Source organism: Leptinotarsa decemlineata, unplaced genomic scaffold (genome assembly GCF_025532065.1).
Source record: "Leptinotarsa decemlineata unplaced genomic scaffold, Ldec_3_MD MMD2_tig00000010_RagTag_RagTag, whole genome shotgun sequence".
NCBI classification, from domain to species: domain Eukaryota; kingdom Metazoa; phylum Arthropoda; class Insecta; order Coleoptera; family Chrysomelidae; genus Leptinotarsa; species Leptinotarsa decemlineata.
Window position 1 is genome coordinate 12,535,137 of NW_027412538.1, and position 26,987 is coordinate 12,562,123.

General features: G+C 34.4%; 2 protein-coding genes across 2 annotated transcripts in view; both read right to left on the reverse strand.

Moving 5' to 3' along the window:
• LOC111510203 (myrosinase 1) overlaps positions 1-26,987 on the reverse strand; it is a 408,217-nt gene that overhangs the window by 329,598 nt on the left and 51,632 nt on the right. The window lies entirely within an intron of this gene.
• On the reverse strand, positions 4,840-21,824 carry LOC111510180 (uncharacterized). The gene is made up of 3 exons (XM_023166069.2): positions 21,664-21,824; positions 8,281-8,415; positions 4,840-5,356 (listed from the first exon to the last, which is right to left on the reverse strand). Exons 1-3 carry the CDS (start codon positions 21,710-21,712, stop codon positions 5,133-5,135), a joined length of 408 nt encoding a protein of 135 aa, XP_023021837.2. The 5' UTR covers positions 21,713-21,824; the 3' UTR covers positions 4,840-5,132.

The window sequence follows — 26,987 nt, forward strand, 5'->3', positions numbered from 1 at the left end:
TAAATAAAGATAAAAAAGAAGAACACCAAAAACTTTCTTTTCCGATAATTGATCTCTCCTAAAACATACCCCATTTAGTTCACATACAGTTTCATATTTGTATGTGAGGTTGAGTTGAGAAAATTTTAATGATTCTTCGCCTTTACAGGTGAAGTTAAACTATCAATCCGTACTTGAACGTAATTATTAATATTATCAACAATTCTAACGAAAATACCACAAATATAAAACATAAAAATAATAATATTATGTCTTTATTCATCATTTGAAAAAAACATTCATTTAAATAAAAATAGATAGTTCATATAAATGATGAATAAATAAGTAAATACCAAGGTAAATCAGTTTGAAGCAAGCTCATTTTCATTTTGACCTACTGTCTGTTTTGTGTCTCAGTTATTTAGGCAGCTTCGCAAATCTAGCTGTGCTTCTGAATATTGGATGCGCAGTAGATCAAACGGTGAAGTGGGACCAGAGCTCATTAGCATCGAGAAACTCGTGTAGCGAACATCGTGTTAGTACAGTGAGTGAAGATATCATTCTGTCTGGTCAACTGTGGGTTATTTATTGTCTTTGAGAATGCCTTCGAACAGTAAACTGAAAAACAAGGTTCTCCCTGGACAAATCAGAGGAATTGAGATTCATGAGAGCGGTAGCAACGGCAAATTGAATAAGAATTTCCCTCGCGAAGGTAAGAGGTAAGTATGATAATGAGTAAAATTGTAACCACTTTTGTATTTTAACTTTGAAGGTTCAAGAACGAGTAGCTGATGCCACAGGTGTTTGGGTGCAAACTCTACGAAAAATCAAATGAGAGATGGTGAGAAAATAACACTTCCAACTCCAGCCTTGTCTGGGAGATAACGTGCTTTCAAAGTGGTAAAGGCACTAATGATGCAATTTTCTCACTCATGGAAAAAGATTATACTGGAATCAATAGTGGCGCGGTTGCTGCTGCAGTATTTTGCGATTTCTCGAAGGCTTTCGACTGTGTGGATCACGAAATACTGCTGAGGAAGCTTCCTTATTACGGTTTCAGAGGAGTGATACTGAGCTGGTTCAGCTCATATTTGTCGGGTCGAAGCCAGATGGTGGAAACAAACCACCGCTCAGAAATTGGAAAAATATATAAGGGTGTACCTCAGGGTTCAATACTAGGGCAAACATTGTTCCTCATCTACGTCAACGATTTGACAAGTATAAATATTTAAGGGAAATTCACACTATTTGCAGACGATACTACCATTTTTTGGCAATCGGACAATGCAAACGATTTAACTAAAATCATATCCAACGATATAATGACAGTGAAAAATTGGTGTGATTCAAATCGTCTTTCTCTAAATATTTCGAAAACTAATATAGTAACTTTCAGATGCGAACTTGACAATATACCCATTGGGAGTAACATCATTGAGAACAAAAGTAGCCTAAAATTTTTAGGAGTACATATCGATAGTAAAGTAAAATTTGAAGAACATATTTATGCCTTGTGTAACAAAATGTCCTCTGGATGTTATGCAGTCAGAGTAGTCGCAAATGAACTTGCTTTAACAGCGGCTAAGACTGTTTATTTTTCTTTGGTGGAATCTCACTTGGGATATGGAATTTCATTTTCGGGAGTATGTAGTGGTTATCTTCTTCAAAATATTTCAGTTTTGCAAAATCGAGTCATGAGATTTATGTGCAAATCAAAATGTACAGACTCTTGTAGATTACTCTTCAACACTCATGGAATTCTAACAGTGATTTCTATCTTTATAATGGAAACAGTTTGTTTGATTTTTTATAATGATAATTTTTAAAAAAATATTCAAAATCATCCAAATTTTGGTAATTGACTAAACAAATGAATTCCGTCGATGAGCTTTCATGCAGGAGTCAGTTGTTTTGCTACAAAGTCAGGAACGGACTACCCCCGATGGTCCACACCTCAAAACTTTGAAATGACAGATATTTTTCAATATTTTTCAACAAAATAAGGTTATTTGGACAATTTTATGAATAAAAGTACTCGTGTGGAAAGTCGATCGGAGCAACGAGTCTTGATAAAAATGTAGTTCTACTCGACGACATCAAACCCGCTCGTCCACCATTATTTGAAATGAATAATCATCAAAGCAGAAATAATAATAATAACGTTAATTCAACAACATTTATAACAGGAATAATACAAAGTATGCTAAAATGAAGTCGTAAACAAAAAGTACAGTACCTATATGGAAGTTTAAGTCACAATTGTGATAGCAGATATTTTTTCAAAAGAAATATCAAGTTCTGTAGATTCGTGGTGTTTTTAAACTAACAAGCTACTCTACTATGAAATATCGAATTCATTCCATATTTTGTATGTAGGTACATAATACGTGTGGAATAATCACGTTTCGTGTTGATCAGTTATCTTAATCTCATGAAACTCAACATTCGAATGTTTCAAATTCTTCTTCACAGCTAAACTGTTGAGGAGTTTCACTGATAATTATAATTTTATGGGAGAAATTCTTTAACACGAATCTAAATTTAGCTGAAAAAACGCACATCGGAAAAAATATTTACTATACTAATAAAAAGCAAACGAATGAACTACAAAAACGGCTGCACATGATCAGGTGAAAAATATCCAGGGAATAATATTTCTATCACAGATATTGACAAAAAAACCTTTTAGAAAGTTTTGATAAAAAATGAGAAACTGGAATGCGATTTTGTTTGTTGAGTGGTGCGTTGTCATATGACTATCATTGTATTGTCAATATTCTATAGGATATTTTGAATTTTTTTGATATGGCCGAACAGTTTACATTCAATGAATATGCAGATATGCATGTATTTTATGGACGAGCATTTTGTAATGCTGCAGAAGCTCGTCGTCTGTATTCCGAGCATTTTCCCAATCGAACGGTACCGTCAAGAGAAACATTCGAGCGTGTCGATCGCAGCTTGAGGGAGACAGGTATGTAATAATTGATAATTAATTTGAGCACGTTGTTTTATTTCGATATTATTGTAGGTACAGTTTTGCCAAAACGAGGTGGTGAGGGCGCTCCTAGGACTGTACGTACCGTTGTATTGGAGGAAAATATTTTGGAAGCCGTCGCTGATGATCCTTCAATGAGCATCAGAAATCTATCAGAACAGTTCCATACATCCAAGTCCACTATTCATAGAATAATTAGGGAACAACTGCTCCACCCATTTCACATCCAGAAGGTACATGCCATGACACCTCAAGATTTTCCAGCACGACTGGAATATGCCAATTGGTTCATGGATAGGCAGAGAGAGGATATGACTTTCATTAATCGAGTTTTATTCACTGATGAAGCAGGTTTCAGTAGAGATGGAGTTATCAACTCTCATAATCTCCATATATGGGCCGAAGAAAATCCCCATGGGATATTGCAAATCAAACACCAACGGAAATTCAACGTGAATGTTTGGGCTGGTATCATAGGAAACCATCTTATAGGACCATTCGTTCTACAGGACCGATTGAATGGAGAACGTTATTTGGAGTTCATTCAGAACGATTTGAATGGACTTTTGGAACATGTTCCATTGCAAACCCGAAGAGAAATGTGGTTTATGCATGATGGCGCTCCTCCTCATTTTAGTTTGATTGTGCGTGACCATCTGAACCATATTTTCCACAATAGATGGATTGGTAGAGGTGGGCCATATTCATGGCCATCGCGGTCTCCGGATTTAAATCCATTGGATTTCTTCCTGTGGGGGCATCTAAAAAGCCTTGTTTACGCTACACCTATTCACACAAGAGATGCATTGTTGAATAGAATAACATTACATTGTGAAGCCATACGAAACGACCCTGGAATGCTATTTCAAGTACAGAGAGGGTGTCTTCGCAGACTAAGAAAATGTATAGAGAGAGAAGGTGGTCATATCGAGCAGTTTCTGTAGCGGATTTTTCATTTCTGTTTGCTCTTGAGGCTCTTGAGTTTCGTTAGTTAAACGTGTTTGCATTATAAAAATTCGTTATGAACATTTCACCTATCATTTCCATTTTCCTCAAAAACTAATATTTTCGAATAATGGTAGACATCTCAGGATAAATGTTGTTGAATTAACGTTATCATTATTATTTCTGCTTTGATAATTATTCATTTCAAATAATGGTGGACGAGCGGGTTTGATGTCGTCGAGTGAAACTACATTTTTATCAAGACTCGTTGCTCCGATCGACTTTCCACACGAGTACTTTTATTCATAAAATTGTCCAAGTAACCTTAATTTGTTGAAAAATATTGAAAAATATCTGTCATTTCAAAGTTTTGGGGTGTGGACCATCGGGGGTAGTCCGTTCCTGACTTTGTAGCAAAACAACTGACTCCTGCATGAAAGCTCATCGACGGAATTCATTTGTTTAGTCAATTACCAAAATTTGGATGATTTTGAATATTCACTTGAAAAGTTATCAAAGAAAAACATTTTTCATTTTGTAACTTCGAGGGCCCGTTACTTGGTAACGAAGGATTTTAGGAAAAAAGTTATATGAAGTAGTGGTGATATTTTGACCCCATCTATACATTCCCGAGAGGAAAAGAGGAAGTCCAGGGACACCCTGTATATACTGATTTTATGTATGAGTGAAAATAAATGCACTTCATTGTTACATATAATTGCATTATAGATTGAGTGAAACTTTGTTCACAAGATCAATCTTATGACAATAAAGTATATTCTCTCTCTCTCTCTCTCTATGCATGATAATGTTTTGGAGCACTCTGTTGCGTAGATGGACTCTTTTGCTTACTATTTGGCTACATGTAAACTGGAGTTCCATTTCAATTGTTAAGGTCTTGAGGAAAAAGAATACACTTTTTGATTGTAATATTTATTAATAAATTTTAAATTTACAAACTGTACAAAATCAACGGAAAAGATAATCTCGAAAACTCAAAACATAACCTATAAAAGTAGTTTCAAAACTAAAAATCAACAGAGTTATTAAATGTGGAATTATCATTGAAAATATATTGTGATTACCCATTTTTATTCTTTCGTAAATCTCGATATAATTTCTATCGAATATTGCTAAAATCAAACAGTGTTTCAGAAAATAATTTCAACACTTTATTTTGTGTTCACAAAATAAAAAATCTCGGCCAAATTTACTGTAAGTACTTGGGTAAGAAGATAGCAAGAACAACGCAAGAAAGTGCGACGAAACTGAATCTGATGCTTGCAGAGGAATTACACAAGTCAGTCTGGCAAACTGGACAGTCATCTTTGAGAGGCTCTCCCTTGCTGGTGGGGCATTTGAACATGAGTTTTCCATTCTTCTTTTCTGCACTCACGCATAATCTGTCGACAGCTGTCTTGTATGTTGTCCTGTCTGTAAACAAAATAAAAAATTAATCGCTGTAAAAAACTGTTTTGATGGTCTAGCCTTCAATTTTTTCATCATTTTATCGTTTTGAAGTAAATGATCATCGTAAAAATAGTTATGAATAAAAAATTGCTTGCTCATTGCAGAAAAAATTATTAAAGTCGATGTGAGATATTATAGGGGATGGAATGAGGTGAATTTTAGGGGTTTCGTTTCGTTGGAAAAAGTTGAATTAGAAACATTCTTCACATTACCTACAATCTTTGAGGAAAAATTGGGAAAACTGGATGTAAGGTGACGTAGGTATGTGATGAGTTATCAAAAAGGCTTAAATGTATCCTGAGAACAATGGAATGACGTAAGTTCTTGTGCACCCTTGTTAGTTCTTGTAGAGGTTATCGTCAATGACCAGAAGGGTTTTGTCGTTGACGAAAAAAAATTTCAAAAGGACCTCAATACACCCTGGGGGTTGAGAGACAAGCCAATGGAATGACGTAACTTCTTGAACAACCCTGTTGGTTTCGTAGTCAATGACCAGAATGGGTTGAAGCAGAAGAAGTGCTAAAAGGGCCTTAATATAATAGTAAACCCCTTCGGTGTGTGTGTGATGTGTATAGAGGGTGTTCTGCCAAAAGGACACAAAAACACATGAGATGAGCTATTTTTCGAGGTTTTAATTAGAGTTATTGTTTTATTAACAAAGTAGGAAAATAAAATACGTAATTCATCTACATTTATTATTAATTGTGGAATATTAACCATATTTTTCAATAACACTATGAATTTTGTTATCATACTTCAACAACCAATTATTATTTGGTTAAGTATGCATAACAAATTTCTGGTAAAGCAAAGTAATCTTTAAGAAGTATTTGCATATTTATAAAAATCTTCTGCAGTTTGCCACCAAATATCTTCGTAAGTTATGGATAGTTTATGGAATTTTTCAATGTAAATATTGAGTATGACCTTTTCTTTCGATGTTGTCATGAATAAAAATACGTGGTTGAGAATGTTTCGTGTTGACTTTCATTAGTTCGAACTTCCATTGTGTAATAAGATATAATATGGTTGAAAATCCGTGAGAGAACAAAAAATTGAAATGAATAGCTGCAAAATAATCGTATTATATCATATTAAACAAGCCCGAACCAATTGAATTCAGAATAAAAATACGTTATTTTCAGCCTAAACTTCCCAGAAGCTTAAATTAATTTTCTCAAAATTTATCGTGTTTTTTCAGTTGAATTATTTACTTTCAAACTGTGCCAAAAGAAAAATGCATGAAAAAATTTGTCAGAAAATGTGAATGACTCAAAAATTGTATCTAATTATTTGATATTGATTGTTTGTAATCATTGATACAAATGAATTTTCAGAAAGTAATACAATTAAATGAAGTAGATGCAAATCGTTGCAGTGTAAGATTTTACAAGTAGAAATAATTCACTTTTTCAGTATTGAATATCAGAATGGAATGGAAAATGCTATGGTGAAAAAATACAATTTGTTCGTTTTCGATTATCATACTGATTATACTTTTGCTCTCATTCAACACAGTAACGAAAGATACACTCCATCCTCCATTAATTTCAGTCTGCATTGCTCACTTCGTTCTTGAAATCACCATACAAATAGTTATAAATATTTTAACGTTACTGTTACTAACCCGTCTGTTAGAAAAAACATCATAAAATTATTATTCAAAGAATGTGTAAGTTTACGACCGGGGATTATTGTATCAACGATATTTTCTGGGTTTGTTGACCATGGTCAGCAGGTTTTTGAGCCTGAGGTTTCGTCCACGACTGCGGTGGAGAATACCAAAGGCGATGCAAACGATTTGAAGTATCAAACATGACCCTAATTCAAACCGGAAATGTTGTGTCTGAATTTCAACGAAAAACAAGGCTATTAGGTAATATAATAGTCACAATGTTCTCTTTCATAAATGCGAACTCGTTTCATTTGATGAGGATTGACTTCCAAGTCTGCAACAAAAAAGCTGTCTGGATGTTTTCAACTGATTTCTATGTATTTAGGTGTTCTGAAAACTAAAAATATACTCAAAAAAATCAAGAACGTTAGGTTACTTTGCAAAACGCAAAATTGTATTATGAAAAACGGGGTTTTTGGTCTCGCTTGAGGTCATAAATAAAAAAGGTACACTTAATTTTTTATTACTGTTTTTGAATTAATTATAATTACTTTTTTAAAAAAGAACACCGTTGGCCTAGCACCGCTAGAAAAACTTGATGAGTAGCTGGGAGTGACGAAGCAATTTGTAAAGTCACTACCAAAAGATGAAAATTGCTTTAACTACCCAATATCAAATTTTCTAGGTTTCTCAGAGGTAAAGTTGAAGGACAATATTTTCGTTTGACCAGATATTAGACGGCTTATGGCTGATGCACAATTCATCACAACCATGACGGATCTTCAGAAGGGAAAGATGGATTGCCTTCAAGATGTCATAGAGGAGTTTGCAGGCAATAAAAAAGACCACTAACGAGTCTCACTGGGAAATATAAATGTGTTTAGTGCCTACTACTCAAAGTATTCCAGATGAAAAAGTAAGTTTTGTTGCGCAATTATAAATGTAATTTTTTTTTGTATTTTATTTTAAGATGATAAGTTGTTCAACATAGATACCTACATTGCCAGAAAAGGTGATGTTCTATGGCAAAATAAAAGTTATTTTGGGATTTAGCACACCCAAAAACATAAGAATTACGCAAAAAAAATAAACACAGCTCTCAATTGTTTGCAGACTTGAGTAAATAATCTACCTTTCCAACTTTTTTTAAGACCTTTTGGGCCAGGAAATGAGAAATTAGAACAAACAAGTTACTTCTTCAGGTCACAGTATTAAACAGCTTTCTCGTCGATTTTTCTGTAATAATAATGATCTATTGTGGCAAATAACTTACCTTTGTATTCCACGGTAGCGCAGGCATATTCATAACCAGCGGGAGGAGAAGCTCCGGATGACCCACAAGCCTGTTTGGGCCAGGTTTTCATATCTCCTTGGCAGTTGACACAGTTGTAGCATTGGAGAGCAGATGCTGAAATAAAGCAAATATTACTGACTTTTCTCTGAACACAACTTGCACAGATCAATTGCAGTTTGATGAATGGGAAACCCTATTCTTGCTGACTTCATTTCATTTCACAAACTATCATCAGAATTTGCAACTAATTGTATAAATTCAAAACTTTCATTTCTTTCTGAGTGGGAAACGCCTTTGTTGCTTCAAAATAGGCGATCTCTGTTTCAGTTGATGCAAAACGCCTTCTAGCGAGAGAACATTTCTGATGAATTAAAATTAAACATGTTTTTCGATCAGTTGATGATTTTTTAGACGGTAAAGTGTAAGACAGATCAACAAAATAGACCCTGAACCAAAGATAGCACACTAGTGTTTTCATATTGAGTTTCCTGGCTTGTTCGTAAAGTACAAAAGTCAATTTTGTGGAGATGTGTACACGAAAAAGTCCAATATAAACACAGCCCAGTATATTTATAGCTGTCTGCGATGTACTTGGCTTCGGCGAAATGATTTTATTCTGTGCTGTGATTATAAAATACTTTGCTGGCGAATCGTTAGGTGAATCGCTGTATGAATTTGATAATCTTCAAAGGAATAAGTAACTGATTGAAGCGACTCTCGAGTCTCGAACGAATCTGAAAACACTGGCAATTTCGCATTCGATGCTTGAATATTTATAGAAAATTTCATTGGTTCTTAAGAATTTCAAATAGGTCACAGCTTCTACTGAGTCGAATTCCTTTCACTAGTATTTTAATTGTCGTCAAAAGGATTATTTTTGATGTGTTTCACGCCTATGAGGATTTCCAAGAATTTTTCATCCATGACAAAATTTCGCCGTTTCAACCTTTGTTTGAAAGGTAAGACCTGGCTAGTCCTTAACTTGTTAACGGAAAACATATTTTCCAAAAGATATTACTTCAAGATAGTGCCTCTGCTGGAGAAATTGCAACAAGCAATACAAACGATTGATTATTATCCTTAATGGTCTTAAACACCAACAACAACAACATACTTCGTAAGATATTCTGGTGAACAAATGAAGGGAGTTTCAAAATCAACGATACATAAATTCAAGAATGAGAGGAGAAATGAAGCTGTCAAATCACCAAAACCGTCTTCAGGAGGAAAAACTGTGCCTGTTGATGGAAACTATATAAACTTGGAATCAGAAGAAGGATTCATTCTTTTCATCTCAAAATAGAAATACCGGCCCTCGACAACATATTGAGAGCCTTGAAAGAAGACCAAGGCATGTCTCCAATGATAGGAATTCAAGGGAATTGAATTTGAACTGGAAATGACAAATCAGCAAAGTCCTCTTCTTTATCGTCTTCAACGATATTTGTCTCCAGGTCTTCCATGATTTTGGGGTCAAACGTTATGTTTTCATTGACATCGCTCTGATATGGTGAAGCAGACAATCTTGCCCATTACACTGGCCACAAGCTAAAGAGCAACCCCAATTCCCTGAATCCACATCGCGAACCACAAGCACCTTTGCAGTTGCAGAATATTGTGTTGAGCAACTCCTTTGGAGTAGGTACTGAATTTGTCGTGAAAGGTTAAAGAAATTTGATACGCATTGCCCAACCCCATAACTGGGGTTCCAAATCATGCCCTGACCAAGTTTTCACTTGAAAATGAACAATATTGAAATGTTGGTGAGTTGCTGCACTTTTTGTTGGTGGAATATTTGATAACTGCCCAGGTTTATTCAGCTTTGTAGCCTTGATGTATTATGCATAACAAAGATGATCGATACTGTCCACAGATTTTGGAGTACTATAGACTGCCAACAAGATTTAATAATGATAATAATAATTAGGCTTTATTCATTGACATACAGTACGATGCAAATGTATGGAATAAATTCGATATTCACAAAAGGAGCGTCTTTCGGAAGAAATCCAAAAACAGGTCAACTTTAATTTTTGACGGCCCATCTCATGATATTCATATGAAAGACGTTTCGTCATCAGTGTTGGCGTGATAACGTAATCGACAATTTTTTTAAATGCAAACAGGGGTCATGTGGCACCCCATTCAAAAGGTCTACTAGTCGTCTATTCAACGGTATAATGGTTTCAATATGTATTAATACAGGGTCAACAGAAATTATGTATTCAGAAGACTGGAATTACAAATAATAGTAATTCGTTGTACCAAATAAAGCTATGCACCGCCACTGAGAATAAAGTATCGTACTGTCTTCTATTGTTTTTGTTGATTAGAAAAAAGAAATGGTGATAAAAGTCCTACACTCTACTTGAGATTAGTCAATGTCATTGAAGTGAAGTATCATTGAAGCGGTTGACATCATTTCTAGAAAAATATTTAAATCACTTATAATCTGGCAATGAAAGTAACAGAAACCCAAAGAATCGAAATTTTAATCATGATTGGCTGTGGAGATAAAGTAAGGACTCAGGCAGAAGTTCGTGATTTATTCAATGCGAAATACGCCAACCGAGAACCCGTTTCTCAATCAACAATAAGTAAAATTGAGAAAAAGTTTCGAGAAACGGGCCATGTTAAAGATCTCCCTAAAAGTGGTAGAAGTCCAAAAACTTGATGTGCTACTTGCGTTCCAAGAAAACCCCCATACCAGCACGAAGCAAGTCGCACTGGATAATAATTTACACCAATCGACTGTTGTTAGAGTGTTGAAAAAAAAAAGTGGCATCCGTATAAAGTTCAGCTGGTCCAAGAACTGTTAGAAGATGACTTTGACAGAAGAGTCGAATTTTGCGAAATCATGATGGAGCGCTCGCACAGAGATTGGAGTTTCACACAAAATATAATATTTTCAAATGAAGCTACTTTTATGCTCAACGGTCACGTAAACCGTCAGACTTATCGATACTGGGCAAGAGAAAATCCACATTGGATGGAGGAGCATAGCACACAATATCCACAAAAAGTGAATGTTTGGGCCGGAATTTTGAACAACCAGATAATAGGACTATACTTTTTTGAGGAAAGCGTAACTGGTGCTCGGTATCTACACTTTCTTCAAGATTATCTGATGCCACAACTGAATCAGCTATTTCCAAATAGAAATGATTTGTGGTTCCAGCAGAACTGGGCGCCCCCACACTACGCCGTTGATGTACGAACCTACCTAGATACTGTTTTCCGAGGAAAGTGGATAGGAAGAAGAGGGCTGATATAATGGCCACCAAGGTCTCCGGATTTGACCCCGTTAGATTTTTTTTTATGGGGATACTTGAAGAGTAAAGTTTACCAAAATCGACCAAATGATTTAGAAGAGTTGAAGGAACGCATCAGAGCGGAGATTGCACAAATAACCCCCAAAGTTCTCGGAAACGTTAGAAATGAATTCAGTGCCGGCTTTCACATTGCATCATAGCTGAAGGTCATCAATTTGAACATTTATTATAATTTTATTGTACTTCAATAAATAACATGTTTTGGTTCATCTTGTATAAATGAATATTGGCATGGTTATACCGTTGAATAGATGATTAGTAGATCTTTTGAATGAGGTGCCACATGACCCCTGTTTGCATTTAAAAAAATTGTCGATTACGTCATCACGCCAACACCGGTGACGAAACGTCTTTCAAATGAATATCATGAGATGGGCCATCAAAAATTAAAGTTGATCTGTTTTTGGATTTCTTCCGAAAGACGCTCATTTTGTAAATATCGAATTTATTCCATACATTTGCATCGTAGTGTATATTGTTTATAAAGAAGAAGTAGATACAAAAATTAATGAAAGGGCGAAGTTCAGCCGAGGTTGTTTTACAACTTAACCTAGAAGACAGCAAATATTATATAGAAATATAAAAATAATTACCTAGTATACATTGGTAAGTGAGTAGTTTATGAATCTTTGTAAAATTAAGCAAAAAACAAAGGTAATAAATTTCAAAGTAAATATTCAAGCTTAAATGCGGTAGCTCAAATGAGGTAGCTTAAATGAGGTAAAATATATAGCAAAACATACACAAAAGTGAGACAAAGGTAAAACCACATGAGCAAGGCATAACGTGAATATATTATCTATCCAGAAGACTTCAGATATGTTTTCAATCTTTCTTGAAATTATACATGGAGTAGTGTCTAAATTCACTGGGCAGAGCGTTATATTGTTTGATAGAATCGTAAATAAAACTACGAAAAAAGCAGGCTGTCGAGTGTTTTGGAATAAAAAAAGTGTGACTGTTTTGTGTCCTTGAATTATTCTGAGATTTGAAAGTTTTATATCTTTCATAAATATAATTTGGATTTTTGTAAATGAGGAATTCATGTGTATTGAAGAGTAGGTAGAACTGCCAGGTTTTAGCAATAAAATAATCTTTGAACCGGACAGTTAATCTCCTTCAAATGCTGCAGCAAGTAGATTCAAATTCGGCAGTTTCTCAATTGCTTTTGAAAATGTTTTCCCCTTTTTCAAAGAACACACTAGTCAATAATTTTAGAAATCAGTTATACATAGATATCCATTTATCGAAAAAATTATTGAATACAATGTGATAGTTAATGAGAAATGAAAATTTATATGGAGTTTTTCACCGGGACTACCGGTTGACCTTAAATGACCTTAAAAAAACATTTTTGAAACGAAAGTTGTGGGGAATTTAATCCTCTACAATATTGACTAGGACGACTGGACCACATAAACATGTTGTAAAAGAAGAGGACAACATTTAAAAATTAGATCATTCAGTTTAGGAAATTGTAGAACTTTCAATCATAACATTCGACGGAGGTTGATCGGATTTGTCTGATGAAAACAAACTATAGTTTCTGTTTTCTGATTTCTCTTCAAACGAGCATACCTACTTATTATTTTGTGTTGTTATGACAATAATAATATGACATATGACAATATGTAAATAAATAAACATAGTCATCAATTCCAATGAGTTTAGTTAGATTTTGTTACTAGTTACAAGTATTTCTGATTGAATACCCAAACACAAGCCACTGTGAATAGAAAACCAGACACGAACGCTCATAAAATCTTTTTTTTGCGACCCGTTTGTGATATAAAAATAGGATGGACCAGATAAAGTTTCATAAACCCGCTTATGCCAGCGGAAAACCAAAACAAAATCGCAAAGCTTTGTTCAAACTCTCTGTTTGCGTTCTGCATTCATACTGGGCCTTTATTACTTTTTACTACCAGGAATACCCTCTTTACTATATTTAGACAAACTCTCTGGTTGGGACGTGTAGATTTTGTCTAGTTTTGTACTTCAAATCTTACTTCAATTGCTTTTTTCCGATTTACATATTCAACTATCGAAAATAACCACATTTCGTTTTTCTTGCATAATACGTCGTTTCATGTTGTAAGCGTGATTACTCAGCAAATGAACTTAATTTCTTCTCCCTACGTATTTCAAACGACCAGTCATCATCAATTATTTTTCATTGGGTGAATTAGTGTCAACTCGAAAATATTTCTTACTATAGCGGTAGAAGCATTTTTATTCAGTTCGGTGTCTTGTAACTTTTACAGGTTCAATAACACCTATCCGGGTCATCGTAACTTTTACCTCTTGAAAGAACGGACAACTTTACGTTGGTCTAGCATTATTTATTTTCATTCACCACCATATTCAGACAATTTCAAAGGATGGTGAAGGTGTTAGAAATAGCCTTGTATACAGGGTGTCCCTGGACTTCCTCTTTTCCTCTCGGGAATGTATAGATGGGGTCAAAATATTACCAGTACTTCATATAACTTTTTTTCCTAAAAGTCTTCGTAACCAAGTTCATTTCAAATAATGGTGGACGAGCGGGTTTGATGTCGTCGAGTAGAACTACATTTTTATCAAGACTCGTTGCTCCGATCGACTTTCCACTCGAGTACTTTTATTCATAAAATTGTCCAAGTAACCTTATTTTGTTGAAAAATATTGAAAAATATCTGTCATTTCAAAGTTTTGGGGTGTGGACCATCGGGGGTAGTCCGTTCCTGACTTTGTAGCAGAACAACTGACTCCTGCATGAAAGCTCATCGACGGAATTCATTTGTTTAGTCAATTACCAAAATTTGGATGATTTTGAATATTCACTTGAAAAGTTATCAAAGAAAAACATTGTTCATTTTGTAACTTCGAGGGCCCGTTACTTGGTAACGAAGGATTTTAGAAAAAAAAGTTATATGAAGTACTGGTGATATTTTGACCCCATCTATACATTCCCGAGAGGAAAAGAGGAAGTCCAGGGACACCCTGTATATCATTATTGTGGCTATTGTTTTGTTGTTGGATTTATATGATTTTTCAATTGTTCAGTTCGAAGAATTCTCTGATATACACTTCTACCAAAGAGTCATCACAAGAAACTCTTGCTTTCAAGCTTTCAACGACCTAAAGTTCGTTTTTTCTGAAGGAGGATAACATTCAACAGTAATTATAATGTCAACAATAGCAACAACAGTCATAGAAGTTGAAGATTATATGGTTCTGATACATTTGTTGAGCTACTGTATAACCCAGGTATCGGTTTTCTCCAAAACCTAACCTGATATAATAACGTCAGGACAGACAATTCCGCTTTCTAGTTCGATAAGTTTGTTGGGGGTAAAATGGACACCAATATGTTTCAGCACAAAAAAATTTACGTTGAAAAATACAAATGGTATAGCAAAAGTACATAAATGGCGTTATCAGTGGACTGTAATTTCAATTGTAATTGATTTCGATACGGGAGCATCAAAGTTACCTGATAGCTGGAGTTTTTCCCTTGGACAAGCTGCTATGGGTTTTCTCAGGAGCTCTTTGGAATGTTTTCCAGCTAACTTAACTGAGGATGCATATACTCGACAAAACATTCACAAAATGGATAAATAGCGGTATATCGAGGAGCGAACTAACTGATTATATCGTTTTTCAAAACGGTTGCGATTCAACTTCAAGTATCAAGTTTCAAAGTTTTGTACATCGGCATGTTTTTGGAATATTGTGCGAAAGGTAGAAAAAAAGTCTTATCTGAATTTATCGTGAGAGTTTTACCGGCAATCCATTCGATAATATTTGGGAAGTCATTATCGACGATGGTTTTCAATTCAGCCCCTGTGTTCGAATGATAAATAACTACCGTGTCGTCAGCAAAACTCACTATGTCACTAGATATATCAAGATTAAAAAGGTCATTTAGATATATATTAAAAAGGAGCGGACCGAGGACTGTTCCTTGTGGAACCCCGTATTCCATTGTTTTGCTTGAGCTCATTTCCTCTCCAACCATGACTTTATATTGTCTATTTTTCAGGTAGTTTTCAAAGAGTTCATACGCGAATAGCCTGAAGATGATTAGGAAACGTCAATCAGTGATATCTTTATAAGAAATGGCATTGTTGAAGATCTTGGTTGACAGTAGCATATAACAAATTGAGAAGACTCAGATTTCTTCATGACTGTTTTTTTCACTTCCTCAGTGTATCTGACATCCATGATTTGACTTTCATTAAACAAACTGAAGTTCATCGCATAGCTACTAATTTATTATTGTACTGAAGGTTATATCTATTTTAGTGCTAGTTATTACTGATGATGAATTAAAATGCTATGAGAACTGATATGTTTGGAGTAGGAATTAGCAACTGTTAAAAATAAATTTGATTACGAATCACAAAAATGTCAATTCCTTAGTAGAACAAATTTGTACTTTTCTATGTTTTATAGTTTTTCATTTCATAACATTTAATCGGAATCGTGTCAACTATTTCCATAGTCGGCATGTAGGTAATTGTTTTCTCAGAATGGCAAACGGTGTGATAAATATAACTGTGACTTCAAGAAATCATATCTATGGTAGGTACTTCCCACTTTTCGCTAATAATACTGAAGATATCGACACATCGAGTTCATTTATGGTATTCAGCCATTCGATTTGTGATTTTCCACATTATTATTTCAGCATACTTGTGGAACTATCGCTCATGCAACACGACAAAAATGACCTTATCGTTATGAGTTATTCATATTCAAACAATGCTAATCATTTCAAGGCAACGAGTTGATTATGAATACTCAGTGGCTATCGATTGCAATTTTCATTCAACTCGATTGCCAATTGAAAACTGATTTGGCCTCCAATTGATCTCTTAATGAAGATAAACTGAAGCCTTCCTGTCATTCTATTCGTTATGTTGAACATATACAAATCCTATGTTGTTCCAGCCACCAATCCTAGATGGTTCTAAATTGAAAGGATAACTCAGCAGGACAATATCAAGGACAGTTTATTTCTTGAAGATTATTATGTTAGCACTTGAGTTTAGGTCTATGGGAAAAGTGTCTTCGTTGAATAGTGACACATTTCAGATGTCTGGTTTGACAGATGACTGCTTCACTGTTTTGAAAGTTCTTATTGAAATCGATAAAAGCATTGCCTAGTATTGTGGTGTTCAGTTCATCAATTTTCAGGAAGCCGTGTAAAGTGAACCAGTAAACCATTAAACTTTTGATTTTCGGAATGTATCCTTACAGAAAGGACTTTCTAGCAAGTTCTTTGAATCTTTCACTGAATCGTGGTTGTTCAAAAAATAGGGGAATGCTCAAATTAAGCGGGCTAAGTACATTGAATCAGCGATTTTTTTATTATTTTATATCGGTACACTTGTCTCGAACATATGTACACAGTTTCCGCTGTTTAGCGTGTTTAGTTTGTTGGTGAAAGGTATAAAAATGGAAAGTGTTTTGCTTGTAAAAAATTATTGGCATTCAAGAATTTCCGGTAAAGTGTGTATCGCTCAAATCAAATGTATTATTCATCAGTGATAGTATCATTATTTGTAAATGGATAAAATGAATAACTCATGAATCCTTCAGATCACAACCGCGATATTGAATAAGTCAGCTTCATACATAATATCCTACGCGATGGGTAATTTTGAACGTTTCATATCCCCGCTAATGCAAAACATTCAAAAGTGATGTCATGCACTCCTGCGCATGCATTTTTCATATTTTCTGACAATAAACCTACGTCTTTGAAATTAATTTTTCGAATTGTAATTTATATTTTTCATTTTGTTTGTTTCTCCAAGATTATAAAATTTGACATGTTTGTGGAAAAAAATTAAAACTAATTGATAATATTATTTTAAATGTATTTCTGGTGTTATCTGATTCAAGTCCATATTGAATTATTGGAGTACAAACTGTGCATATGAAAGTAATTGTGAGTATAGTCGAAGTAAACGATATTGTGCACTCCTGAAGTTAGCGGCACACTCAAAGATGTTTATCTGATGAAATCATTGAAAAAAACCAATATACGACTGTTACAAAAGCAATGAGATTCCTACAACTGAAATCATAAGGAAGAAATTGAATATTTCCGGCCATAACGTGAGCCGCTGTGACAAAACTCTTTAGAATTGAATAAAGAAACTAGGAAAATAATGAACAAGCAGTTATGGAAAGCAGAAGAATAATGGAATTGCGTAACAAATACTTAGAACAAATAACTAAATATAGACGGGAACAACAGCACATTTTCTATTTGGACGAATCTTGTTATCGATACTCACGACACAGTTACAAAAGGGTGGACTGATGGTTCGAGAATGTGTACGCCTAACATGCCTGCAAACGAAGGATCGCGACTAATCATTGTGCATTGCGGCGGAAGTGAAGGATGGGTTCAGAATTCTTTGGAATTATGTGGAAAAAAAAATTGGGGACTGCAATGTTGACTATCACAAGAACATGGAAGATAGTATTTTCGGGGAATGGTTTGAAAGCACATTGATCCCAAATTTGGATGTAAATTCAAATCCCATCGAGTTGATTTGGGAAAATTGAAACAAAGCATCAGTCGTAAGAATGATTTTCCAAAATTTAATGAGAAGGTAATAGAGCTAATTGAAGAAGAAGTATCTAGTATTACCGAAAAAGACTGGCAGAAAAAGATAAAAAAATTGATTTCAGTTGAAAAAGACTATATGGAGATTGGACAATTCCATTTTATTGGTGGAAATAAATTCATTATTGATTTAAATGACGGCAGTGACAGTGAAACAGAGAATATGGAAGAGGAATTATCAGAAGCTTTCGAAAAAAGTTAGTGAAGTGGTTTTGAAGCGATTGATTGTGAATATATGTGAGTAAGTAGTATTCAGAAGTATTTTCAATTATCACACTGTTATTGGAATCCCCACTTTCCCAATCACTTATATAAACCAAATATTTATTATATATATATATATCATTATATATATATATATATATATATATATATATATATATATATATATATATATTTTCATTTCATACATATCATATAGTTATTGTAATTCTTATATAATCAATAACAACAAAAGTAGTTAGCTCCCTAACTATATTATTAAAGGGGAGCTGTTGGAAGCTAGGTTGCACTATATCGTTTACTTGAACTATAACTGCTATGCATGATCTAAAAATCTTTGCAAAGATTCTGATTGCTTTTTTCTTCCTTGTGAAGTTTCCCTCTTTTTTGTACAGAAAAGGAGTAATGAAAATTCAACAACCTTCCTTCTCCTTCTTAAAATATTGAATAAACAAAATATTAAATGAATGAAATTACTTCTGTGTTATTCAATGTTCATGAGCAAGTAGTTGTTTGAGGAAAGGCTTTTTTTCCATTTTGTGTCTGAGTATAACTTTTACGCATCGTTATTTAGAGAAGTAGACAGCCAGAACATTTCTTTATCAACAAGGAAATCAAAATTAACGAACGCTAGAGTGAAACTTTTGTTCACTTTCAGTAAAATGAAATAATGGTAATGATGAAACAAATTATAAATATGGTGCTACGTGAAGTACCTACTTGAGTTATCGAAACCTAAACATCACACAACTACATCTGTTTTGCAGATGTGAGGTCAGTAAAGATATTACCATATTACCATGTTCAAGTTCACCGTGTATAGTTATTATTCGTGACTAACGAGCAAGTATTTTTATAAGTTGAATTGTGAAGCAACAAACATATTTTGAGTTTATCAGTCAATGCTACGAGTCAGATTCAAAAATAACTCAAGAGGATTCTTCACAGAATTCAGCATATATTGTGAGGTCATATTTCAAAAGCGATTATTACTCAGTCAACACAATATGAATAATTAGCACAGATCGTCTAAATTATTCAAGAAAAAAATTAAACTATGGCCAAGAATCAACCGAGAAAAATTATTAAAATGCTGGATCAATTTTTAATAAACAACGTCATCAAATAGAGGTTTGCTCTTGAGGAAACAATGAATGAAATTGCCAGTTTCATGGCCAACTACTGCTTCCTAAATCGAAACAAATGTTTCATTCCACAATGGACTTCGGTAGTTATAGAACTTACTGACAACAACAACATAGTAATTTTGAAAGGATGATGTCACTTGCTACCTTCATTGTTATAAACTTGAACATTAGAATCATCTGATTGTGGATTTGAATTTTCAAAGAGGTGCATTTTTATTTTCTTGATTTACTATCTGTTCATTTTTGAGCCATAACTTTGGATATTTGAATGAAAACTGATAAACTGCTTTGAAAAATTCTTGTTTTTTTTCCAATGAGTCGTTGATATATAATAAAAAGAGGGTTGATGTTGAGGCCTTCCAAATATTTGAGGATATGGTTCATTCGTTCATTTCCAAAATTTATAAACGATTAGGTTTCAAATTTTTCTCTTGAAAATGTGGTAATGATTGAACTCATGACATTCTGATAGCGTCATCGACGCTTGAACTTCTGTAAATAATCGAATCTTTCTGTGTTTCCGTTATCCACAAACCGTTATTTATGAAAATAGTTTCGTTTGTAATGAATTCGACCGTATCTTCTTTCTCTTTTATGTGTCAGTGTTGAAAAATATTTATCAGTTCGATTTGTTGATCTCTATATATACTTTTTTGAACTGTGACGAATTCAAATATCAAGAAAGCTTGATCATTCGGCAAAAAAACTGGTTGATTTTGCATTTCACGGCGGTGTCTGTAATTGAAGTGATTTCAACATTCGCATGTCAATCCATAAACTCCTGTAACGGAGATTCAGGAAGAAACAGAGTTGGAAGAAGTGATAAAGGAAAAGGGCAATCAATTTTGTTCAAACTTTTTTAGTTTCCAGAATTTACAGGGGCAAAGTCCATGAAATATATTTTTTTCTATCTAATTGAATACGTTTTTACAAAAACATATTCATAACTAACATCTTTTGAGGATTCTGGAATCCATATTTCACGATTCTAAAGAAAAACTTCATATTCAGAGGGGTTTTATCAAAGAGGGAATTAACCATCATGAGCTGGGAGATGAATGAAGTTTCATTGAAGAATAGTAGTCCGGTCAAATTAGACCACAAAATAAGAGTGAAGCTACCCAAATTCCCACCAAGCTGAAAATCAGTGGGATTCTTCAAAATATGATTGAAAAATGAAATTTGAAAATTCCCTATTCTTCCCCTCTATGGAAAAAATTTTATTCAAGGTCAAAGGTCAAAAAATGAGTTTTTCGCGATTTTCAGCAAAACTGTGAGTTTTATCATAAAAATTCTTCAGACAAAAATTGTAGATCCTGAAATTGTCTACAAAAAATGTGTCGATATTTTTTTTCCTACGAGCCTCCCTTTTTGAGATACAACGATTCAAATAGTTGTCTGAAGTAATTTTGTGATGAAACTTACCGTTTTGCTGAATATCGCGAAAAACAAATTTTTTTGACTTTTGACCTTGAATGAAATTTTTTCCACACAGGGGAAAGATGGAAAACTTTCGAATTTAATTTTAAATCATACTTTAAACAATCTAACTGATTTTCTTCGCTTCGAATGTCAAAATTGACCGGACTAATAGGGAATTCAGTATTATTTTTATTAAATTTGGTTATTGGAAAATGTGAAGATCAAAAAAGATGATGACAGGTTAGACATAAATATAAAAATGTTTATCTCACTACAATTGTGGAAGATGGAACTAAAAAAATAGGCACCCTGCATCTACAAGTGATTTGAAATTTTGAACCCAAAAACAAAAAACCCTTCTAGGAAAAATATGTTCAACGAAACAACGAAACAACGAAACAACGAAACATCCTATTCGATATATATTTTTGAAAAAAAAAACTCGTAGACATTTCTGAAAAATTCTGAAATTGCACTTCAATTGATTGTGGTAATTTAAGAACTAGTAGTGGGTTGCTAGGAAATCCATGAATTTTGGGATCACCTGTGAGAAAATTTTCAGCGCGAGATTTCATAAAAAGCAAATGAAAAATGAAATCAATTATGTACTCACCCACTTGCATAACAGCGACGCAAACAAACAAAATCACAATTTTAGCCATTTTGAATTTACCGGTTGGACAAGCTCAAGCAATCTTCTGCCGTGGGTTCTCTAGACAACTGCGCTTCGAATAGATTTCAGTTGTGGTGGGTGCAAAAATCACGTAGTACAAGAAAATGTTGGGGAGCGGCTGCAGACGGTGCGGACTAAGTGGGCCACGCTTGCAGGACAGTAATGAGTGATTTTCAAAGTATACCCGGCCACTGATATTGCTTTAAGAACTTCATAAAGTGAATCATATGATTTATTCGAATTTTTCGAGTGATTTTCCGAATTATTTAGTGCGGTACATCCATACTACACATGTTAAAATCGATAACTGTTACTCTCAATCGTATGGCATGGACCTAGTTGTTCCTCAAGGCTCTATTTTGGGGCCACTTATTCTTTTACTACATATTAATGATATGCCGACTTATATAAACACAAATTGTATTGTCTTATAGGCGGATGAAACAATTTCAGCAATTGATGCTGATAGCCCCGAGGAACATCAAGAAAAGTTCAAGTTATTGTCGTTTGAACTCACAACCTGGTGCAGAAAAAATGTATTAGTTGTGAATTCAAGTAAAACAGTAGTGATGGAGTTTTACTATAGAACGACTGAAAAAATTAGCTCACTTGTAGTAAGGGTGTAGAAAGAGAATAATGAATCAGACAATCTTGGTACGTGCATTGATAGCAATATGGCATTAGAGTCAAGTATAGGCCAAGTGAATGAAAAAGTTAATTAGCGGTACTTATTTAGTAGACAATTAGGACCTTTTTTCAACAGAAAACAGCTCCTAACGTTTATTTTGCCTTTATATAGATAGATAGATAACTTCATTAACTACGTAAATACAATGTATATTTCGAAGCAGGTCCAAAAATAATATATACATATACACATAACTAGCACTCCTACTATTTCAGGTATTACTTCAACTAAGCGTATCGCTGACAGGTGTGTCCATATCCCCACGAATTGAATAGAACCCATTTTCTGAAAGAAATCTTTTCAATTATTTTTTCAAGCAAATCATATTTAGAATCTTGCTCCAACTGAATGTAATTTATTGTAGAGAGCAACATCTAGAGAATTATTAGCAGATTTATTTGATCTGAATATCTGTGGTCTGAAACGCCTAGCACCGCAGGTGTTATATTCATGAAAGTTTGAATTCATACTCAGTTTATTTTTTCTACAATGGATTTCTGGTACTTGGTGGATTTATTTTTTCCAGGTAGTGTCATGACTTTGAATTTCTGGAATAAAGGTTTACAATGGTCTCTGAAGGCAACAGTAGCAATAATTCGGATGGCTTTTTTTTAAGCCTAAATACTTTGACAGAGTCGGATGCATTACCCCATAAAATTACCCCATAGGAAATATGAGAGTGAAAAAAAGCATAGTAGATATTACTTAGTTTAGAGCAGACCCTCTCGATGTGAAACTTCCAATTCAGAGAGGGATCTAGAAAAACTCCTAAAAGTTTTGTATGTTCATAGGTACTTGTTGCCTGTGGAGAAAATATCATATGATTTGTTTTGCTAGCGTTGAGTTTCAAACTGTTTGATGCAAACCAACATTCTGCATTTTTTTCAGTAGCTTCTTTTATTATTTTCTGGTTTATATTTTGATGAAAGATAGTGCTGTCATCTGCGAACATGATACAGGTTGAATCGACTAAATGATAAAATAAATCATTTACGTAAATGACAAATAGGAGGGGTCCCAGAACAGAGCCCTGCGGTATACCATATTTCATTGCTATTGTTTCTGACGTGATACCATTGAAGCACACTGACTGTCTTCCATCTTTAAGATAGGAGCCAAAAAGAGCAAAGGGCTATACCTCTTACGCCGTATAGATTTAATTTTTTTAATAGCAAATCATGATTTACGCAATAAAATGCTTCTGTTAAGTCAAATAGAGTCAGTGCAGATTTCCTACCGTCTTCAAATCCTTCTACTATGTCACATCTCCTAAAATATCGCTGTGTGGGGTTGCTTCTCCAAACTCCCAGAACAGGATTATTCGACCAATATTCAAATCAGAATACCGAGAGTCTTGCAAAAAACGTTTTATTGAGAATGGAATTATGTGTGTACCATGTATATACATTTACGAGTCGAAAAAATCAAAAATATTTTCATCTGGTGCTTCGTTTATCAACAAAGCACCCGATGAAAAGTTTTTATTTATAAAAGTAACTATCTACTTCAGGTTCAACTCAGTACACCTCTAACTTCACTGCTTGAGAACTCAGGCACTGATAATGTCTTTGATAATGTCTACCACAGTAGTAGACGAAACGTCAGGCATAAAAACCTGCAAACATGGTCAAAAAACCGGAGAATAGCTTTCACATAGTTATCTTTGGCTGTGAAAGCTCACATTCTTTGATCAAGATAGTATTTGATTCACAAGCTTTGAGTGATGAGCAATAGTCTTTGGGGAACATTTGTAATTCTTCAATAATGAGTTCTTTATTTTGAGGAGCAAAACTAATATATTGTTAATTTTATGCCTCCAACTGTCAACTATGAACTGCCTTATAAAGTACTGTTCCCGGATAGTTGTTGATTCACAGATGGATCAAGAATACCTTCCGGTTCTGGTGCAGCTGTTTTCAGTCGCAGACCCAGGACAGAGATATCTACCTGCGTAGGAACCTATGCAGTTGTACTTCGAGCGGAAATTTACGCTATTGAATTGTTGGAAGAATCCAACCTCATACTCAAGTCAATAAAAGTATTCTTGGACATTCATGCGACGTTGGAAGCTCTTGGCTCCTACCGAGCAACGTCTAATTTGGAAGCAAATTGCCAAAAAACGACTCTCTTCGATAGGAAGACTTAAAAGATTGTCTCTGCAATTTGTATTCAGTTGGCAAACTGAATACATAGAATTCGTAAATATTCAAAAACAGACTATTTTAACATCCAGTATATTATTTGGCACGGTCAACCTCATTCGATTGCGTCTGAATGTCGCCCCCTTTTCTGGCGCCACTCATTCTGATTGCTCCCATCTATTTATATGGATCACTGCAAAAGTGACTGCAGATTCCACAAAGAACGAATCAATATCCATTATGTACAGTGCGTTTCAGCTAAATGGAAAAAATAAATGGAGTGAGTGCAAATTAAAAAAAAAACGCTCACGAAAGCAGATTTTTAGTTGCGCAAACAATTTTTCCATACAGGGTGTGCATTGTAACAGTGCCCAATACCGAGGATCATGTTGAATGCAACACTCTGCACATTTGTTCGATTGATAACCACTTTATTTTGTAGAATTTCATATTGAATAAGGAAAGGATGAAGAAAACAACTTTTGCTTGATTTCTACTAAGTATTTTATTTGTTACGACCGATTACGGTTTGTTATAAAATAACATAAATATCCTGACACCGACCGATTCGGTTCAAATTTGCTACAGTGATTTCATTAATAAGAGGCTCATTTTGCCGAAACTAGATTGAAATTTTCAGATGAATTCGGCCGTTACAGTCAACAATATCGAGAAAAAAAGAACGTCACTGGCTTCCTTTGTAGATTTTTATTTTTTTAGATAAAGCGACTTTTTCGTCGCTTGTGTTTTAGGGGCCATCCACAAATTACGTCACACGTTAATGGAGGGGATGAAAAGGTGTATTTCATCAGTTCGGACTTCCATTGTCTAATATAAAATGAATAGATTTGAAATCCCTGAAAAAATTTGAGAAGATTTACCTACCAAAACTAACAATGTTATTAACAATTTTATTATTATAATCAAACCACGGCAAGGTAAAACATCATCTTTTGTGAAAAATTCAAGGCATTTCTTTGAACTACAAGGGGAACTCAAAGTCAAAGAGCAAGATCAACTGATCAGTTTCGACGTGAAAAGCCTCTACACCAACGTTTCTGTCGAAGAAGAACTTCAAATCATACAGAGAAGACTCATCAGCCAAACATCAAGTGGGCTCAAGCTGAAATCATCCACAAAGAGGAACGCTGGTTTAAGAGAAAATTCAAAGAAGCCGCGTATATGTTGTCCAACAACGCATTTAGTCAAGCTAGCGTAGAGATACGTGACATATGGAAATCTCTTATCAAGCGAAAAACGACCAATCCCCGCCAAATGGTCATCTTCCGCTAAAACCAATGAAGTGGAAAGAGTGAAGAGGGGATATGCGAAAGCACTCGAATGACCTATAAATAGTCAGATGTCGACTCTGGAATAAGTCCAGATATCACCTGAAGACGATTGTGGATACTAACAATCGAAACGTCCTGGGGGGTCAAAAGCTTTGTGAAATTTGAAATACCAAAACGTGAAATTCATATGTGAATAAAAAATTCAGAAAATTTTTCAAACTTGATCTATATTCAAACTTCGAACGAAAATGAAGTGCCTGATTTGACAGTAATAGCTAATATAAAGGATTGGTCCAAAGCCCGTGGACACAAGTTGATTAAGTTTCCCATCTTCAATTAACATGATAAGTAGCTTATTGTTTTTCAACTAATCATTTGTTCTTTCTGTTATCAGAAATATTTGATTTTATGTTGAATTTATTGAAGATTATTCAATAATAATGAGAAAAAAAAATAAAATAACTGTTTTCTTTTGATTATATTATTTTTAAATACATGCATATGGATGAGGTCAAAAAAAGGGACAACCTGTGATAGGAACGGGGGGTCTGAAAGTTCTAAAATTCGTGTGACGTAATTCATAGGTGGTCCCTTTCTAAATATCAAGCTTCTTTTTAAAAACTATCCATGGACAACATGTAATTAAAACCAATAGTAACTAATGAATACGACTGCAATCGATTTATTATTGCTTGTCTGATACGTTCAAAAATACCTGGAGTATTCCTTATGACATTGCAATTGTCAATTATTTGATTCCTCAAGTCAATCACATCGAGTACAGGAGTTAGTAACGAAAGTCTTCAGATAACCCCGTGACTATAAATCTAGAGGATTCATATCAGGACCGCGAGCTGGCCAATTTTTAGGTTCTGCACGTCCAATCCAGCGATTAGGGAAGGTAATTTCGAGATGGTGACGAGCAAGAACACTGAAATGAGCTGAAGCTGTTCATTGTGAGAGTTCATAATAGCATCTCGTGAAAAATTAGCTTCGTCTGTAATTGAAATATTTGGTAAAACATAATTATTGTGTGCTATCGTATGAATCACCACCTGCAAAACATTAGTCTTGGGTGACAATCCTGAAGCAGTAGAGTTTGGATCCACCGTATGTGATGTAAATGTAGCAGGTCCGTTTTTA

What these genes read in the sequence shown, in the direction of transcription:
- LOC111510180 (XM_023166069.2), bottom strand. Translation starts at nt 21,712, where the DNA reads ATGGCTAAAATTGTGATTTTGTTTGTTTGCGTCGCTGTTATGCAAGTG. An exon ending in CGTCGCTGTTATGCAAGTGG is followed by an intron (nt 8,416 to 21,663) that starts GTGAGTACATAA and finishes GCTTTATTTCAG; the next exon opens with CATCTGCTCTCCAATGCTAC. An exon ending in CGCTACCGTGGAATACAAAG is followed by an intron (nt 5,357 to 8,280) that starts GTAAGTTATTTG and finishes TTTTGTTTACAG; the next exon opens with ACAGGACAACATACAAGACA.